General features: G+C 42.6%; 1 protein-coding gene across 1 annotated transcript in view; it reads left to right on the top strand.

Annotated features, from left to right (window-relative positions):
- Window positions 1-345: 345 nt before the first annotated feature.
- Window positions 346-20,296, top strand: part of GAB2 (GRB2 associated binding protein 2) — a 59,348-nt gene continuing 39,397 nt past the window's right edge. The window contains exon 1 of the mRNA XM_044919377.1: window positions 346-640. Coding sequence (XP_044775312.1) covers window positions 379-640 — 262 coding nt within the window. The 5' untranslated portion in view covers window positions 346-378. The remainder of the gene's footprint in view (window positions 641-20,296) is intronic.

Below are 20,296 nucleotides of genomic sequence, written 5' to 3'. Positions count from 1 at the left end.
AATAAAAGTACTATGAGTTTGAGTCTGTATTCTAGCCTAGGGAATAATTGCTCAAAAATGTTTGTCTCCATCTAACTTCTTGATCTAAAAAATGGGATGCCACATCTCATTTCATGGTGATAAAACCCTGTTTCCATAGTGAAGTGTTGCACTAACATGCATTCTAAGATCATCCTCTAATTTTTAAACTCTGGGTAAGTATGAAAGAGAGATAGGGGCCATGTTCAGCCTGCAGGTGCAACAGTCCCTGTCCTTAACCTAGTGATTTCTGAACACCCGTTGAGAGGCTTTGAAATAACTAATGACTTTTTTTCCTTCTTCTTCCTCCTTCCTATTCAGGCCTGGAAGAAACGCTGGTTTATCCTGCGGAGTGGCCGGATGAGCGGTGACCCAGATGTTCTGGAATACTACAAGAATGATCACTCAAAGAAGCCCTTGAGGATCATCAACCTGAACTTCTGTGAGCAGGTGGATGCAGGCCTGACCTTCAACAAGAAGGAGCTGCAGGATAGTTTTGTGTTTGACATCAAGACCAGCGAGCGCACCTTTTATCTGGTGGCTGAGACAGAGGAGGACATGAATAAGTGGGTCCAGAGCATCTGCCAGATCTGTGGCTTCAATCAGGCTGAGGAGAGCACAGGTAGGAGAACAAACATGGACCTTTCTCCCAAGGGGCAAGGTGCTTCCTGGAGGGGGCTTAGCCGTTGGGGCTACGATGAAGGCCTTCGGATTCCTTGAGCAAGGACAGCAGACTGCAGCTAAAGGCTCTCCTCTCTGCAGAGGAGTAATAGGCAAAGAGTAAGAGTGTGTAGGGTTTGGCCAAATACCAGAGGGACCCCTGGCCCTAATGACATTCTGATGGGAACCTGAGATGTGTTGAGATTATGTTGAAGCTAAGGTACTTTGTGGTGTTTCTTCAGGTACTTCAACACCACCCCCTATGTCAGCGCTGCACCTTCCCCCCTTGCCTCCGCTTCCTAGCGCTCTGTGCTCTTACCTGTCACTCATCCCATAGGGCAGCTCTCACCAGGATTCCTTCTCTGGTCCACCTCTGGCTGTTCTACCCCATCTGTTTCAGACCATCCTGCACAGTTATACTGGCCCCTTTTTTTTTCTTTTGGTTTGGGGTCCTCTGTGATTACTGTTGATGCATAATCCAGTGTTCTTTTATATTCATTTGGGAGGGGACAGGACAGAAAGGGGGAAATACTGATAACATGTTTGGGTTTTGTTGACTTTCACAAAAGAGTAGCCCAACTTTTTATTTTTTCAGATTTATTTTCTTGAGAGAGAGTAAGTGTAAGTGAGGGGAGGAGCAGAGGAAGAGGGAGAGAGAGCCCCAAGCAGATCCCCCACCGAGCGTGGAGCCTGACATGGAGCTCTGGGGCTCGACATGGGACTTGACATGGGGCTTGATGCAGGGCTTGTCATGGGGCTTGATCCCATGACCCAAGATCACAACCTGAGCCAAAACCAAGAGTCTGACACTCAACCGACTGAGCCACCCAGGAGCTCTGAGTAGCCCAACATTTTTAACTGAGTTTTAAGTTGCAGAAAAGCTCTTTGATATTTGTTTGGACTCATCCCCAACTTGGGAATGATTAAGAAACAGATTTTTTTCTGAGGCAGGTGGAGAACCTAAATCAGTAGTTCTTAAACCTGGTCACATGACAGAATTAAAGAGGAGCATTTTTTAAATGTTGATGCCAAATTTTTAAAATGTCCATGCCAAATCAGTTCACTAGGAATCTCAGGGTTGGGACCTAAGCATGAGTGTCTTTTCACAACTTCATTCTGAGTGGCAAGTGTCTGAGGCACCCTTGCTTATTTTTTATGTCTGGGCAATATTACATCTGTAAAATTTTTTTTGTCCATTCATCCATTAGTGGACGCAGGTTGTTGGCATGTCTTAGCTATTGTAAGTCATGCTGCAATGCAATGAACGTAGAGGTGTAGATATCTCTCCGAGACAGTGATTTCAGTTCCTGCAGATATATACCCAGAGGTAGAATTGCTGGATCATATGGTAGTTCTATTTTTAATTTTCTGAGGAACCTCCATACCATTTTCCATACTGACTATACCAGTTTACGTTCCTACCAGCAGTGCACAAGGGTTCCCTTTTCTCTGCATCCTTGCTAGCACTTACCTCTTATCTTTTTGATAATAACCAGTTAACAGGTGTGAGGTGATCTCTCATTGTGGTTTTCGTTTGATTTACATTTCCCTGCTGGTTAACGATGTTGTACACCTTTTCAGGTAACTTGTCCATATGAAGATCTTCCCTGGAAAAATGTCTATTCAGATCCTATGACAATTTTTTAATTGGGTTATTTGTTCTTTTTGTTTTTGCTATTGAGTTGTAGGAATTCCTTATGTATTTTGGATATTAACTCCTTATCAGATATATGGTTTGAAAAAACGTATTTTCTTCCATTTCTTTGGTTGCCTTTTCATCTTGTTGTTACTTTTGCTGCGCAGAAGCTTTTTAGTTTAATGTAGTTCCATTTGTTTGTTTTTGTTTTTCTTATTTGTGCCTTTGGTGTCATATCCAAAAAAGTCATTGCCAAGACCAATGTCAAGGAATATATTTTCTCTGTTTTCTTTTAGGAGTTTTATGGTTTCAGGTAGGTCTTACATTTAAATCTTTAATCCAGTTTGAGTTAGTTTTTGTGAATGGTATAAGATAGGGCTCCAGTTTCCTTTTTTTTTTTTCTTTGTATATGAATTCCCAGTTTTCCTAGCACCATTTTTTGAAAACACTATGTACTATCTTTTTCCCACTGAGTGTGCTTAGCTCCCTTGTCAAATATTAGTTGACCATACATGTGAGGCTCTCTATTGTGTTCCATTAATCGGTGTGTCTGTTTACTGTTTTGATTACTGCAGCTTTGTAATATAGTTTGAAATCAGGAAGTATGAGCCTCCAACTTTGTTCTTCTTTCTCAGGATTGCTTTGGCTACTTGGAATCTTTTGTGGTTCCATATGAATTTTAGGATTGTTTTTTCTATTACTGTAAAAAAATGCCATTGGAATCTTGATTGGGATTTCCCTGAATCTGTAAATGGCTTTGAGTAGTGTGGACGTTTTAACAATGTTAATTCTTCCAATCCATAAACATGAGATATCTTTCTATTTATATGTGTCAAAGTTCTTATATTTTGAACGGGCTGCATTTTCACTTTGCACCAGGCTCTCCAAATTATATAGTCTGTTGTGCCTGAACTAGATGTCCTGTCCTAGGAATTCTGTGATTTTCATCTTCCTTGCAGAAGGATCATGAGTCCCCATTTTACCCTGAAAATCTTTGGTATAATCTTTGTTTCCTGTATGGAATTTCCTGTTTTCCCCAAATCTTTGTCATTTAGAGGCGTCATGGATTTTTTTTGTTTTTCCCTTTATTTTGTTCCTGATGAAGGAATAAAAAGCTCATTGCATGCGAAAAAGAAACAAACAAGGAGGAGGAGAATAAAAAAGCAATCAAAAGAACAAGGGGGGATAAACCATAGACTGCTTCTCCCGCCCCAGTCTCAAAGCTTTCATAAATGTGAGAGAGAGGTCCAAAGAATACCTCAGCTTTTTAGAAAATAGGTATGATTGGGAGATGGGGAGGAAGTAATCAGAAAGCAAATTGCTTTTAAGTTTTTAATTCCAGTATAGTTAACATACAGTGTTATATTAATTTCAGGTGTACAATATGGTGATCCAACAATTCTATACATTACTCAGTGCTCATCATGATAAGTGTATTCTTAATCCCCATCACCTGTTTCACCCATCCCCCACTCACCTCCCCTCTGGTGTCCATCAGTTTGTTCTCTATAGTTAAGAGTCTCTTAATTTCTCTCTCTCTCTTTTTTTTCCTTTGCTCATGTGTTTATTAAATTCCACATATAAGTGAAAGCGTATGGTATTTGTCTTTCTCTGACTTGTTTCACTTAGCATTATACCCTCTAGATCCATCCATGTTGTTACAAATGGCAAGATTTCATTCCATTATAATATATATGAATATATTTATTTTTATTTTTATATATGGAATTATATGTTCCATATATATAATGGAATATTCATACACACACCACATCTTCTTTATCCATTCATCTATTGATGGACACTTGGGCTGCTTCCATAATTTGGCTATTGTAAATAATGCTGCTATAAACATAGGAGTGCATATATCCCTTTGTATTAGTGTTTTTGTATTTTGGCGGTAAAAACCCAGTACTGTGATTGCTGGATCCTAGGGTAGTTCTATTTTTAACTTTTTGAGGAAACTCCAAACCGTTTTCCACAGTGGCTGCACCAGTTTGCATTCCCACCAACAGTGCACAAGGGTTCCTTTTTCTCCACATCCTCACCAACACCTGTTGTTTCTTATGTTCTTTATTTTAGCCATTCCGAGAGGTGTGAAGTGATATCTCATTGTGGTTTTGATTTGCATTTCCCTGATGATTAGTGATGTTGATCATCTTTTCATGTGTCTGTTGCCATTTGGATGTCTTCTTTGGAGAAATACATGTTCATGTCTCCTGCCTCTTTTTTAACCTGTATTATTTGTTTATGGGGTGTTGAGTTATATCAGTTGCTTATATATTTTGGATACTAACCCTTTATCAGATAAGCCATTTGCAAATATCTTCTCCTTTATCAGATATGCCTTTTGCAAATATCTTCTCCCAATCAGTAGGTTGCCTTTAGTTTAGATTTTTTTTATTGCATCCTTTGCTGTGCAGAAGCATTTTATTTTGATGATGTCCCAGTAGTTTATTTTTGCTTTTGTTTCCCTTGCCTTAGGAGACCAATCTAGAAAAAAGTTGCTATAGCCAATGTCAGAGGAATTACTGCCTATGTTCTGTCCTAGGATTTTTAAGGTTTTAGGTCTCACATTTAGGTCTTTAATTCATTTTTATTTATTTAAATTTTTTATTCTTATGTTAATCCCCATACATTACATCATTAGTTTTAGATGAAGTGTTCCATGCTTCATTGTTTGTGCATAACACCCAGTGCTCCATGCAGAATGTGCCCTCCTCAATACCCACCACCAGGCTAACCCATCCTCCCACCCGCCTCCCCTCTAGAACCCTGTTTGTTTTTCAGAGTCCATCGTCTCTCATGGTTCGTCTACCCCTCCGATTTCCCCCGCTTCATTCTCCCCCTCCCGCTACCTTCTTCTTCTTCTTTTTTTTTTCCTTAACATATATTGCATTATTTGTTTCAGAGGTACAGATCTGAAATTCAACAGTCTTGCACAATTCACAGCGCTTACCAGAGCACATACCCTCCCCAGTGTCTATCACCCAGTCACCCCATCCCTCCCACCCCACCCCCCACTCCAGCAACCCTCAGTTTGTTTCTTGCAATTAAGAATTCCTCATATCAGTGAGGTCATATGATACATGTCTTTCTCTGTTTGACTTATTTCACTCAACATAATACCCTCCAGTTCCATCCACGTCGTTGCAAATGGCAAGATCTCATTCCTTTTGATGGCTGCATAATATTCCATTGTATATATATACCACATCTTCTTTATCCATTCATCTGTCGATGGACATCTTGGCTCTTTCCACAGTTTGGCTATTGTGGACATTGCTGCTATAAACATCGGGGTGCACGTACCCTTTCGGATCCCTACTTTTGTATCTTTGGGGTAAATACCCAGTAGTGCAATTGCTGGATCATATGGTAGCTCTATTTTCAACTTTTTGAGGAACCTCCATACTGTTTTCCAGAGTGGCTGCACCAGCTTGCATTCCCACCAACAGTGTAGGAGGGTTCCCCTTTCTCCGCATCCCCGCCAACATCTGTCGTTTCCTGACTTGTTAATTTTAGCCATTCTGACTGGTGTGAGGTGGTATCTCATTGAGGTTTTGATTTGGATTTCCCTGATGCCGAGCGATGTTGAGCACTTTTTCATGTGTCTGTTGGCCATTTGGATGTCTTCTTTGGAAAAATGTCTGTTCATGTCTTCTGCCCATTTCTTGATTGGATTCTTTGTTCTTTGGGTGTTGAGTTTGATGAGTTCTTTATAGATTTTGGATACTAGCCCTTTATCTGATATGTCATTTGCAAATATCTTCTCCCATTCTGTTGGTTGTCTTTTGGTTTTGTTGACTGTTTCCTTTGCTGTGCAAAAGCTTTTGATCTTGATGAAGTCCCACTAGTTCATTTTTGCCCTTGCTTCCCTTGCCTTTGGTGATGTTTCTAGGAAGAAGTTGCTTCGGCTGAGGTCAAAGAGGTTGCTGCCTGTGTTCTCCTTTAGGATTTGGATGGACTCCTGTCTCACATTGAGGTCTTTCAACCATTTGGAGTCTGTTTTTGTGTGTGGTGTAAGGAAATGGTCCAGTTTCATTCTTCTGCATGTGGCTATCCAATTTTCCCAACACCATTTGTTGAAGAGACTGTCTTTGTTCCATTGGACATTCTTTCCTGCTTTGTCAAAGATGAGTTGACCATAGAGTTGAGGGTCCATTTCTGGGCTCTCTATTCTGTTCCATTGATCTATGTGTCTGTTTTTGTGCCAGTACCATGCTGTCTTGATGATGACAGCTTTGTAATAGAGCTGGAAGTCCGGAATTGTGATGCCGCCAGCTTTGCTTTTCTTTTTCAACATTCCTCTGGCTATGCGGGGTCTTTTCTGGTTCCATACAGATTTTAGGATTATTTGTTCCATTTCTTTGAAAAAAGTGGATGGTATTTTGATGGGGATTGCATTGAATGTGTAGATTGCTCTAGGTAGCATTGACATCTTCACAATATTTGTTCTTCCAATCCATGAGCATGGAACGTTTTTCCATTTCTTTGTGTCTTCCTCAATTTCTTTCATGAGTATTTTATAGTTTTCTGAGTACAGATCCTTTGCCTCTTTGGTTAGATTTATTCCTAGGTATCTTATGGTTTTGGGTGCAATTGTAAATGGGATCGACTCCTTAATTTCTCTTTCTTCTGTCTTGTTGTTGGTGTATAGGAATGCCACTGACTTCTGTGCATTGATTTTATATCCTGCCACTTTACTGAATTCCTGTATGAGTTCTAGCAGTTTTGGGGTGGAGTCTTTTGGGTTTTCCACATAAAGTATCATATCATCTGCAAAGAGTGAGAGCTTGACTTCTTCTTTGCTGATTTGGATGCCTTTGATTTCTTTTTGTTCTCTGATTGCTGTGGCTAGGACTTCCAATACTATGTTGAATAGCAGTGGTGATAGTGGACATCTCTGCCGCGTTCCTGACCTTAGGGGGAAAGCTCTCAGTTTTTCCCCATTGAGCATGATATTCGCTGTAGGTTTTTCATAGATGGCTTTTATGATATTGAGGTATGTACCCTCTATGCCTATACTCTGAAGAGTTTTGATCAAGAAAGGATGCTGTACTTTTTTTTTTTTTTTTAAAGATTTTATTTATTTATTTGACAGAGAGAGAGACAGCGAGAGCAGGAACACAAGCAGGGGGAGTGGGAGAGGGAGAAGCAGGCTTCCCGCGGGGCAGGGAGCCCGATGCGGGGACTCGATCCCAGGACCCTGGGATCATGACCTGAGCCGAAGGCAGACGCTTAACGACTGAGCCACCCAGGCGCCCCAGGATGCTGTACTTTGTCAAAAGCTTTTTCTGCATCTATTGAGAGGATCATATGGTTCTTGTTCTTTTTTTTGTTAATGTATCACATTGATTGATTTGCGGATGTTGAACCAACCTTGCAGCCCAGGGATAAATCCCACTTGGTCGTGGTGAATAATCCTTTTAATGTACTGTTGGATCCTATTGGCTAGTATTTTGGTGAGAATTTTTGCATCCATGTTCATCAAGGATATTGGTCTGTAATTCTCCTTTTTGATGGGGTCTTTGTCTGGTTTTGGGATCAAGGTAATGGTGGCCTCATAAAATGAGTTCAGAAGTTTTCCTTCCATTTCTATTTTTTGGAACAGTTTCAGAAGAATAGGTATTAATTCTTCTTGAAATGTTTGGTAGAATTCCCCTGGGAAGCCATCTGGCCCTGGGCTTTTGTTTTTTGGGAGATTTTTGATGACTGCTTCAATTTCCTTAGTGGTGATAGGTCTGTTCAGGTTTTCTATTTCTTCCTGGTTCAGTTTTGGTAGTTGATACATCTCTAGGAATGCATCCATTTCTTCCAGGTTATCTAATTTGCTGGCATAGAGTTGCTCATAATATGTTCTTATAATTGTTTGTATTTCTTTGGTGTTGGTTGTGATCTCTCCTCTTTCATCCATGATTTTGTTGATTTGGGTCATTTCTCTTTTCTTTTTGATAAGTCTGGCCAGGGGTTTATCAATCTCGTTAATTCTTTCAAAGAACCAGCTCCTAGTTTCGTTGATCTGTTCTACTGTTCTTTTAGTTTCTATTTCATTGATTTCTGCTCTGATCTTTATTATTTCTCTTCTCCTGCTGGGTTTAGGCTTTATTTGCTGTTCTTTCTCCAGCTCCTTTAGGTGTAGGGTTAGGTTGTGTACTTGAGACCTTTCTTGTTTCTTGAGAAAGGCTTGTATTGCTATATACTTTCCTCTTAGGACTGCCTTTGCTGCATCCCAAAGATTTTGAATAGTTGTGTTTTCATTTTCACTGGTTTCCATGTATTTTTTTAATTCTTCTTTAATTTCCTGGTTGACCCATTCATTCTTCAGTAGGATGCTCTTTAGCCTCCATGTATTTGAGTTCTTTCTGACTTTCCTCTTGTGATTGAGTTCTAGTTTCAAAGCATTGTGGTCTGAAAATAGGCAGGGAATGATCCCAATCTTTTGGTACTGGTTGAGACCTGATTTATGACCTAGGATGTGATCTATTCTGGAGAATGTTCCATGGGCACTAGAGAAGAATGTGTATTCCGTTGCTTTGGGGTGGAATGTTCTGAATATGTCTGTGAAGTCCATTTGGTCCAGTGTGTCATTTAAAGTCTTTATTTCCTTGTTGATCTTTTGCTTAGACGATCTGTCCATTTCAGTGAGGGGGGTGTTAAAGTCCCCCACTATTATTGTATTGTTGTCGATGTGTTTCTTTGCTTTTGTTATTAATTGCCTTATATAATTGGCTGCTCCCACGTTAGGGGCATACATATTTACAATTGTTAGATCTTCTTGTTGGATAGATCCTTTAAGTAGGATATAATGTCCTTCCTCATCTCTTATTACAGTCTTTGGTTTAAAATCTAATTTGTCTGATATAAGGATTGCCACCCTAGCTTTCTTTTGGTGTCCATTAGCATGGTAAATGGTTTTCCACCCCCTCACTTTCAATCTGGGGGTGTCTTTGGTTCTAAAATGAGTCTCTTGCAGACAGCATATCAATGGGTCTTGTTTTTTAATCCAGTCTGATAGCCTGTGTCTTTTGATTGGGGCATTGAGCCCATTTACATTCAGGGTAACTATTGAAAGATAGGAATTTAGTGCCATTGTATTGCCTGTAAGGTGACTGTTACCGTATATTGTCTGTGTTCCTTTCTGGTCTATCTTGCTTTTAGGGTCTCTCTTTGCTTAGAAGACCCATTTCAAGATTTCCTGTAGGGCTGGTTTTGTGTTTGCAAATTCCTTTAGTTTTTGTTTGTCCTGGAAGCTTTTTACCTCTCCTTCAATTTTCAATGACAGCCTAGCCGGATATAGTATTCTTGGCTGCATATTTTTCTCATTTAGTGCTCTGAATATATCCTTCCAGTCCTTTCTGGCCTGCCAGGTCTCTGTGGATAGGTCTGTTGCCAATCTAATGTTTCTACCATTGTAGGTTACATATCTCTTCTCCCGAGCTGCTTTCAGGATTTTCTCTTTGTCTATGAGACTCGTAAGTTTTACTATTAGATGTCGGGGTGTTGACCTATTTTTATTGATTTTGAGAGGGGTTCTCTGTGCTTCCTGGATTTTCATGCCTGTTTCCTTCCCCAAATTAGGGAAGTTCTCTGCTATAATTTGCTCCATTATACCTTCTGCCCCTCTCTCTCTTTCTTCTTCTTCGGGGATCCCAATTATTCTAATGTTGTTTCGTCTTATGGTATCGCTTATCTCTCCAATTCTGCCCTCGTGATCCAGTAGTTCTTTATCTCTCTTTTTCTCAGCTTCTTTATTTTCCATCATTTGGTCTTCTATATTACTGATTCTCTCTTCTGCCTTATTTATCCTAGCAGTTAGCGCCCCCATTTTTGATTGCACCTCATTAATAGCCTTTTTGATTTCTACTTGGTTGGATTTTAGTTCTTTTACTTCTCCAGAAAGGGTTTCTCTAATAACTTCCATATTTTTTTCAAGCCCAGCTAGTATCTTTAAAGTGATGATTCTGAACTCTAGATCTGACATCGTACTAATGTCCGTATTGAGTAGGTCCCTGGCAGTCGGTACTACCTCTTGTTCTTTTTGTTGAGGTGATTTTTTCCATCTTGTCATTTTGTGCAGAGAAGAATAGATTAATGAGAGAACAAAATGCTAGCAGAGTAACAATGTCCCCAGAAAATATACTCTAAACAAATCAGAAAAGACCTGAAGCAGTGGAAAAAGAAATGGAAAGAGAGAAAAAAGAAAAAGAAAAAAAAGATAAAAAGAAACAAAAACAAACAAAACAAAACAACAACAACAACAACAACAAAACCAGAATGTGATCAAATATGATCAGGCTGGTATATAGATCAGTGCCACACACTAGATTTGGGGTGTATTTTGGTCTTTTAGAAGAAAGTGCCTCCCAAAATTTTAAAGAAAGAAAAACTTATATATGTACAAAAATAAGGGTTGATATGATGAAGGGATGGAATATGACTGTAAAGATGGAAATTATAAAAAATTTTATAAAAGGAATTGATAAGTTGTTTGAAAAAAGAAAGAAGAGGATTTAAAAAAAGAAAAAAGAAAAAGGAGAGAATGTGATCAGGCAGGGGAGTAGAAAAAAAACTATACACTAGGGATTTAGGGTATATTTTGATCTATGCCAAAAATACGGGTAACTACTATGAAGGGATAGAATATGACTCTAAAAATGAAAAATAAAAATGTTTTTTTAAAAAAGGGTTGATGGGTGCTTGGGTGGCTCAGTCGTTAAGCGTCTGCCTTTGGCTCAGGTTGTGATCCCAAGGTCCTGGGATCGAGCCCCACGTCGGGCTCCCTGCTCCGTGGGAAGCCTGCTTCTCCCTCTCCGACTCCCCCTGCTTGTGTTCCTGCTGTCGCTATCTCTCTGTGAAATAAATAAATAAAATCTTTAAAAAAAATAAAAAATAAAAATAAAAAAGGGATTGATAAGATGTAGGTTGAAAAAGGGAAAAAGAAAAATTCAAAAAAAAAAGTTAAAAAAAAATTAACTTTGAAAGACTAAAGAATCATGGGGAAAAGCCATGAATTCTATGTGCATTATTCCCCTAGCGCTGGAGTTCTGCCGTTCTCATTGATCGGTAAACTTGGTCTTGGCTGGCTGTTCTCGCTGATCTTCTGGGGAGGGGCCTGTTGCCGTGGTTCCCAAATGTCTTTGCCGGAGGCGGAAGTGCCCCGCCCTTGCCCGGTGCGGGCTAAGTAATCTGCTGGGGTTTGCTCTCAGGAGCTTTTGTTCCCTGCGAGCTTTCTGTACAGCTTTGGAGGTGGAGAGTGAAAATGGCGGCCTCCCAATCTCTGCCCCGGAGGAGCCGAGAACTCGGGGCCCCGCTCCTCAGTGAGCCCCCAGAGAAAAGCCATCAGTCACTCCCGTCTCCCCCATCTCCGGCCGCACTCCGTGCTCACTCGGCCTGTGACCGCGCGTTTCTATCTCTGGCACCCGACCCCGGGTGGAGTCTCCAAACCCAGCAGATCCCTGCGGCGCACTCCCGCACGGCTCCTCCCGGGGGAGGAAGGTGAGTCTCCCCGGATCTGCCGCTTGTTGGGTCCCTGCTGGAGGAGCAGTGGCCTGACTGTGCCGCAGATCACGGTTTATGGCAACCCCGAGCTGAGAGCCCGCGCCTGGGCTCTGCCTCTGCAGCTGGCTTCCCTGCTCCGATACCTGGGAGCTCTGCCACACTCAGGCACCCCCGGTCTTTCTGTGACCCCGTGGGTCCTGAGACCACACTGTCCCGGAGGGTTCCATCCCTCGCTTAGCCACCAGAGTGACGTCCCTCAGTGGAGCAGACTTTTAGAAGTTCCGATTTTGTGCTCCGCGGCTCTATCACTTGCCAGAAGCGGCCGCCGGAGGCCCCTCCCCCGCCGTCTATCCTCCCGAATATCGCCTCGGATTCACTTCTCCACACGTCCTACCTTCCAGAAAGTGGTCGCTTTTCTGATGAGAGAGTTGTTGCTCTTTTCTTCGATCTCCTGTTGGGTTTGTAGGTGTTCAGAATGGTTTGATCCCTATCCAGCTGAATTCCTGAGACCAGACGAAATCCAGGTCTCCTACTCCTCCGCCATCTTGCTCCGCCCCCCCAGGTCTTTAATTCATTTTGAGGTTATTTTTGTGTATGGTGTGAGAAAGTGGTCCAGTTTCACTCGTTTTGCATGTAACTCTCCAGTTTTCCCAGTACTATTTGTTGAAGAGATTGTGTTTTTCCCATTGCATATTCTTTCTTCCTTTGTCAAAGATTAATTGACCATATAATTGTGGGTTTATTTCTGGGTTTTTCTATTCTGTTCCATTGATTTATATGAGCAAATTGCTTTTAATTGAAATATTTCCTTGTGGGATTAGAGGTGTTCCTACCAAGAGAAATATCCTTGAGATGTAACAAAAATTACCCTTGGTGCAAATATATTTTTTAATCACATATTTTAAAAGTAATTAATGTCTGAATCCTTACTTTTACCATATAGGATTTAAGTACAGTTCAAATACAAATGTGTGGAACCACATTATCTGGGCTTGCTTTCTTTGGTAGGAAGATTCATTCACCTATGCATACATTGTTTATTCAATTACTCATCCAGCAAACCTTTATGTTACAACCAATGAGGTTACAAAGATGACCAGTAAGGTTCCAGTGCTCAGATATCATAGTCTAGTGGAAGGGACAGGCCGCTAACCAGGCAGCCACAGGGGAGTGCTGGAATAGAGGCATCACCGTGGCTGGGGACCCCAGCCCACGCACCACCAGCTCACTGAGGGAGGGGAGGTCGTTAAGGGCGTGACAAATTCTTAAGGGGGTGACAAATAATCAAGTCCGTATTTTTTCACCAGCTTTGTCAATTAAAAAATATATTCCCTTAAACCTTTGACTTCTTTAAGGGGATTATTTTATTAGATGCCAGATGGTTTCATTAACAGAGCAAGGATGTTAGTTGTCTGTGACAGAAAGTTAGGATTCTTTGTGAGATCTTTCTGAGGGAGACAGTAGGCTTTTCTTCCCTCTCATAGGAGAATCTGGTATGTTAAAAGATTCAGCCACATAATGGGTTATATTTTAATTGAGTCTTCCTTAAAAATGGATTATATCTAGGGGCGCCTTAGTGGCTCAGTCGGTTAAGTGTCTGCCTTCGGCTCAGGTCATGGTCCCAGGGTCCTGGGATCGAGCCCCGTGTCGGGCTCCCTGCTCAGCAGGAAGTCCGCCTCTCCCTCTCTCTCTGAGCCTCCTCCGCTTGTGCTCTCTCTCTCTGTGTCTTAAATAAATAAAAATAAAATCTTAAAAAAAACACACAGGGGCACGTGGGTGGCTCAGATGGTTAAGTGTCTGCCTTCGGCTCAGGTCATGATCTCAGGGTCCTGGAATCGAGCCCCGCATCGGGCTCCCTGCTTGGCATGGAGCCTGCTTCTCCCTCTCCCTCTACTGTTCCCCCTGCTTGTGCTCTCTCGCTCTGTCAAATAAATAAATAAAATCTTAAAAAAAAAATTAAATTAAAAAATTAAACACACAAATTTAAAAATAAATAAAATAAAAATGGATTATATCTATAAAACCCTCAGATAAGGAAATAAAGTTTAATCACCCAAATCAGTGATTAACAATGTCAAATTAACATTTGACTACCTACTTTCGCTTATGTCATCACTTTTATCAACTATGCTCCCATTTTTTTCAAGTAAGGAGACTGAGTACTTCTTCTTCCCTGCCTAGCACTCCACAATTACAGCTCCTCTCTGTCCTCACGCCTGCTTCGGCCGGGTTCCCATGGGCTCCCCACTGTCCTCTGTCCCTGAGGCTTCCTGAATACAACACTGCTCTCATTGTGCTGCGCTTACTGAGAACCCAGTCTCTGGGGTATCTGTGTCAGCAGCCACCTTATGTGGAAAGCACCCTGTACTGACGCCTAACCCTCAGTGGCCACAAAAGAAAACAGTAGGAGCTATATATTCAGCATCTACTCTGCGTGAAGCAGGAGCGCTGCATAAATTTTCACTAGAAATCTGTAGGAATCCTCTGCGGTAGGAGCAGTTTTGACCCAAAATACATAGCTCGAAAATGACAGAGCCAGGAGCCTAGTCTAACCCAGGTCAGACTTTGTATTATAATACATGCTTTGTCTCTGACCTCCTGAAATACAAACATCTGCCAGGCCCAAGTCCAGGCATTTTTGCTCCCTTGGACACACTATGTGTTGGATGGAAGTGCTCTCTGACCCCTTCCACAGGGAGCCGACTCAGGTTTCCCTCCTCACCAACCCATATTTGTTCACATCCTTTGGCTGGAATATGCCAAGAATTTAGTAACTTCTAGGGCTCTAAACCAGTCATCATACTCTACTGGTGAATCTGTAGGCTGGAGGTAAGGATACCTGAGTTCAAATCATAGTTCTGGGATTATATGAACAGGTCACGTCCTTAAAGTCCCAGTTTCCAGGGTGTCTGGGTGGCTTAGTCGTTAAGCATCTGCCTTCAGCTCAGGTTGTGGTCCCAGGGTCCTGGGATCGAGCCCCACATCGGGCTCCCTGCTCAGTGGGAAGCCTGCTTCTCCCTCTACCACTACCCCTGCTTGTGTTTCCTCTCTCGCTGTATCTCTCTCTGTCAAATAAATAAGTAAATAAAATCTTCAAAAAAATAAATAAAGTCCCAGTTTCCTTTTGTTGGCTAGAGAAAAAATTATCTTCTCGCCCAATGACTTTGTTTCTCTATGGATTCACCAAGACAGACCTCAGACCCCTGACAGCCCCTCAAGTTTCATATTCCCCAGAGGAGTATTCACATTCTCTTCTGTGTAGAGCTATCCCCTGGAGCTATGCAATGCAATATCCCTGGTCACTGCTTGGTCCTGAAGAAACTTCTTCCTAGGGAAGCCTCGTTCAAGCACATACACCCTCTTTCTTTCTTTCTTTCTTTAAGAGTTGTGATGGGACCCATTAAAAAAAAAAAACCACCTTCTGTTTTTCACTTTCATCTGGAAAAGGTTCTATGGCAGATGGAGTCTTTTCTTTTAAAGCCTTCTTGCCACCCCCAGCTTCTATATACTGCCACCCTCCAATTCCTCGCATACTCTAGCCAGAAATGTCTGGGATCAAGAACAGACCAGGAGTGAAACTGAGTCTGAATATTGGCATAACGGTGGAGGAAACAACCTCTTGACAGAGAACTCTTTCCAAAAGGAAACGAGGGATGATGCTCAGGAAGGAAAAGCAATTCCAAGAATATCAAGAAGATCTCATATCACATGTGTGGAGTTTAGTGTGTGTTTGTGTGGGAGCGGGAGGGGCAGTGTGCATGCAAGCACACAAGCAAAAATAAGAACCCCATCTTCCTCTGGGAATCAAAATAGCCTTCAGTCCCTAGAGTAAGGGAGCAGAAAGCTTCTCTGAGCTGTGTTTATGAGCAGGCGGGTCCAAGTCCTCACATTTGTGGCCCAGTGGTAGGCAGCTGTCCCTGACCAGATGCACCACGCACAAAAAGAACCAGCTCTCAGCACAGAGCTTTGATGAATTATTCATGGACTCAGGAGTCATCCACTGTTAGGAAGCCCTCGCCCCTTTGAATCCTCTGAGCTGAGGACTCCTCCTTCCCTTTGTCCCCTCCCTCCTTTATGTACTCAGCAACTATGCTGTTCTCACATGGACTCTGAAAGGCACACGAGCTGTGCTTGAGTCCCAGCCCTGCAATTTAGTTGCTCTATGGCACTGAGTAAGTAGCTTTATCTCTTTGAGGTTTGATCATCTATAAAGTGGAGATGACGCTCCCTATCAGTTGTTGGGAGGAAGGTAAGAAAATGGGTAGGTGCACAGTGTGAACGCTAGCTGCTTGGTTCACTGTTTTCCCTGTAGTGGTTGTGGCAGTGATGGTTTTTCCATCTTTAGGTCAAGAAGAACAGGATATGATTTAAGTGTCTGGTGTTCTTAGAGGAACCTACAGATGACAAAACACTTAATGCAGTCTTCTTTGAGTGTCAAGAAACAAACAAAGTAAGATAGACAGGGCTGCAACATTATCCCTCTTGCTCGGGTAAAGATGCTAAGGGTTGAACAGTGCAGAAAGCAGTGTTTCTGGGGCTCCAATCCAAGGCTTTAACTCCATCCGTGGGCTGTGCTCTCTAACTCCTCGTTAGTCCTAGCCCTGCTTCACAGACCTGTTCACCACAGTGGCTTGTAGGTCACGAAATAGCCAGCTGGAGGGAAAAGCAGGAAGTTTCTAAGTCACCAAGAACGGACCATTTAGAGAGTAAAGTGCTGTCTATACATTAATAGTAACCTTTGAGAGCTAAAGTAGCAAGGTAGCATGATCCATCTTATTTTTTTAATTTAATTTTATTTTAATTCAGTATAGTTAACATACAGTGTTATATTAGTTTCAGGTGTACAATATAGTGATTCAACACTTCCGTGCAACACCCAGTGCTCATCGCAGCAAGTGCCCTCCTTAATCCCCATCACCTGTTTCATCCATCCCCCACCCATCTCCCCTCTGGTAACCATCGGTTAAGAGTCTGTTTTTTGGTTTCTCTCTTGTGCTCTTTTTTTTTTTTTCCTTTGTTCATTTGTTGTGTTTCTTAAATTCCACCTATAAGTGAAATCATACGGTATTTGTCTTTCTCTGACTTATTCTGCTTAGCATTATACTCTCTAGCTCCATCCATGTCATTGAAAATGGCAAGATTTCATTCTTTTTCATGGCTGAATAATATTTTATTATATACACTCACACACACACACACACACACACACCCCATGTCGTCTTTACGATGGACACTTGGGCTGCTTCCATAATTTGGCTCTTGTAAATAATGCTGCTATAAACATAGGGGTGAGTGTATCTCCTTGAATTAGTGTTTTTGTATTTTGGGGGTAAATACCCAGTAGTGCAATTACTGGATCGTAGGGTGGTTCTGTTTTTAACTTACTGAGGAGACTCCATACTGTTTTCCACAGTGGCTGCACCAGTTTGCAATCCCACCCACAATGTAAGAGAGTTCCTTTTTCTCCACATTCTTGCCAACACTTGTCGTTTAGCATGATCCATCTTAGAGTAGCCAACAAACTACTGCATGTTAGAGCTCAAGGAGTATAGTTAGTAATTCTTGAAGATCTTGAAGTGAGGCCAGAGCCTCCTCCGTACCCTGGGTATTATTTTAGCATCTTCCCTCTCCTGAGCTCCTTGGCAGGAGTCTCACAGTAGTCGCATGTCTAGCTCTGTATAATGAGGACTTCCCAGAGTTCCAACCAACTGTTCTTTACCTCTTCCCCACCTTCTCTCTACCACAGTTTTGGGTGAGGCTGCCCCACCTTTTTAAGTATTTTGTAAATACTGAAACTTCTCGTAATCCGTGAGTTTCCCCAGTAACCCAACAGCAGAACTATTTTAAGTCCTGGGTCCCCTCTGGGATTAAATGACACCCAGGGGAATGCTTTTGGGAAATCTTCAATCCCTAGTGGTGGAATATTATTGGGGTTGGGAGGGTGGTGTCTTCAAACAGCTCTTTCCTCTCTAGAAAGGGTTGGTGCCTTACAGGTCAGGACCAGACCCCTTCTTCTGGAAATCTGACAGCAGGGAGGGCTGTGGTGGAGCCATGCAGTCCACCCAGATGCCTTCTGGTGACCTTGGTCCTTTCCCCCAGACACAGTGAGTGGGAGAGCCAGGAGTGGAGGAGGGTGGGAAGGAAAGAGGCCTTTCTCAGGGACCTCACCCTTTCTCTCTCCTCATACTTGGGAGGACCATCTCCTCCCTTGTTCCCTCCCCTACCTTTTGCTCTCTGGTTTTTTGTTGTTGTTTTTTTTTTTTTTGACGGAGCTCAGATCTCTCAGCTCCTCTGGGGGATCCCTATTGGAAGCTTAGAGCAAATGTGGGAGGTAAAATGCAACTTCTCCCCACGCTGACACAAGTCCCTTGAGGAGCAAAGAACAGAGTGTAGACTGACCCGGGCCCCAGCCCAGAGGCGGAGGCTGCTGTCTGAATCACCCACCCTTTTTTTCCACTGAGACAATGAGGAAAATAAACATCCAGACCAGTTTCCAGCCAGATCTGAAATCCTCATGCCTTTTTTTAAAAGAAAAATGTTATTCTAAATAACCCAGAAATATCAGGCGTTCCTCCTCAATCTTTTGTTTGTTTGTTGTCTTTTGTCTACAGCTGGGTCTGGTTACCCCAAGAGTAGGCTTTGAGTTGGGACTTGAACTCCAGAAGATCCTCCCCCTGACACCCCTGCAGACTCCAGCCTTGGCCTGCAGGAAAGCCCAAGCCCCACTGGAGGAGAGGGTGGCAGGGAGAAAGCCGACCCTCTCCTCTTCATTCTAAGCCTTGATCCTTCTTCCTGCTTTCCCCTTTATACCAGACACTCCCCCTCACCAATCCAGGCCGCCAGCATGGATTAGGTCTGGTGTTATGGGCCAAAACCCACACACTGCTAGAAAGGAGAGCGTCTCATCCCAACTCTTCAACCCCAGAAGCCTTTGACAGCTCACAAACATCTCTTGAGGTGTCCCCCTTTTTTTGTTCTTTGGGTGCTTCTGATTATCTCTGGAGAAGGAAGGTAATAAAGTAGTGTTGAATGGGTCCCAGACCAGATTCCAGAGCCCAGTCTAACTAATTTTTTGCTAGAGGTAGAATTAGGACTTTGACTTTAGGGGTAAGGTCACCTTGGACCTTGGGAGATCCTGATTCTGATTAAACATTCACTTATGTACAGCTCTGGGTAGGATTCTGAGCTCAACAAAATCTGTAGATACTGTCATCTCTCTTTGGGATCTGAATTGGGAATCAAAGTCCTGGTTTTAAATTTCAGCTTTGTTACTGATTCAGTGTGTTGATCTCAGTTTTTTCAACTAAAGTTTGAGGACCAAAACGGTCATTTTCAACCTTTTTTCTTTGCATTAACTGTATCGCACGTGGAACATAACATATGAGACAGGTGAGAGGAAGCCACCTTGAAGAGTGCCAGGGAGAGAGAGTCTGGTGCTGCCAGCTGGAGCCGGACCCACAGGGCCTGCCCTCCCCCTCTCCCATGGTGGCCCAGGAAGGCTGAACACAGGGTGGAAATACTGGTGTGCTGCAGATATTTCAAAAGAGGGAATGCAGATCACTGCTGAGCTATGGAAATCATTCTCCATTCACAAGAAACATAAAAACCATGAGGAAGATGTAGTCAGTTTCATAAAATTAAATGTAGTCAGATTTTAAAACTTCCCTTCATTCTGAGGTTCTCTTTGTATGGGTGCGCATTTCTGTTAAAGTATTCGTGTGTGTGTGTGAGAGAGAGAGAGAGAGATGACTGTCAATGGTAAATAACAGTTTTTCCATATTTGACGTAATTAAAAAGTGGTAGCCCTATGTGTTGGTTTTTGAAAATACACAAACAAAGAGGCAGTGCTTTAACTTAGCCACAAAAGGGAAAGTCTGGGAAACAGTGATCTAGAAGTGATGCTGGTGTCAGGACCACCTGATCCCTGGCCTCTGTGTCTGTATTCACGGACAGAGGCCTTTGAACTCTTCCTTCAAGTTCAGGCCCACAGTGCGCCCCAGCATAGAGTCCGAGCTCTGCGATTCCGTGTCCCTTTTGCTCCGTTCTCACCCTAATGTTGTGTGTAAGCTAGGGTTAACCCTGGGATTTTGCCTGCTATTCCAGCTCTTAAGTTACTTGCCTGTTAATCTGCCTGTAGTCTCTAATTCCACCTAGGACTGTACCCGTCCTGCTTTTACTTAGCCCCTCACAGAGACCACAGTCTTACCCAAACCCTTAACCCAGTGGCTGGCGCCCCACCCACCCAGTGGCAGACTGCTGGGTTACCAGTGGTCTGTCTACCTGAATTTCTTTTTTTTTCCTTTTTTTTTTTTTAGATTTTATTTATTTATTTGACAAGAGAGATACAGCGAGAGAAGGAACACAAGCAGGGGGAGTGGGAGAGGGAGAAGCAGGCTTCCCGCGGAGCAGGGAGCCCGATGCGGGGCTCGATCCTAGGACTCTGGGATCATGGCCTGAGCTGAAGGCAGATGCTTAACAACT

This window comes from Neomonachus schauinslandi, chromosome 11, assembly GCF_002201575.2.
Source record: "Neomonachus schauinslandi chromosome 11, ASM220157v2, whole genome shotgun sequence".
Taxonomy (NCBI): Eukaryota; Metazoa; Chordata; class Mammalia; order Carnivora; family Phocidae; genus Neomonachus; species Neomonachus schauinslandi.
The sequence above is the reverse complement of the archived record's forward strand: the minus strand, read 5'-3'. Positions and strand labels throughout refer to the sequence as shown.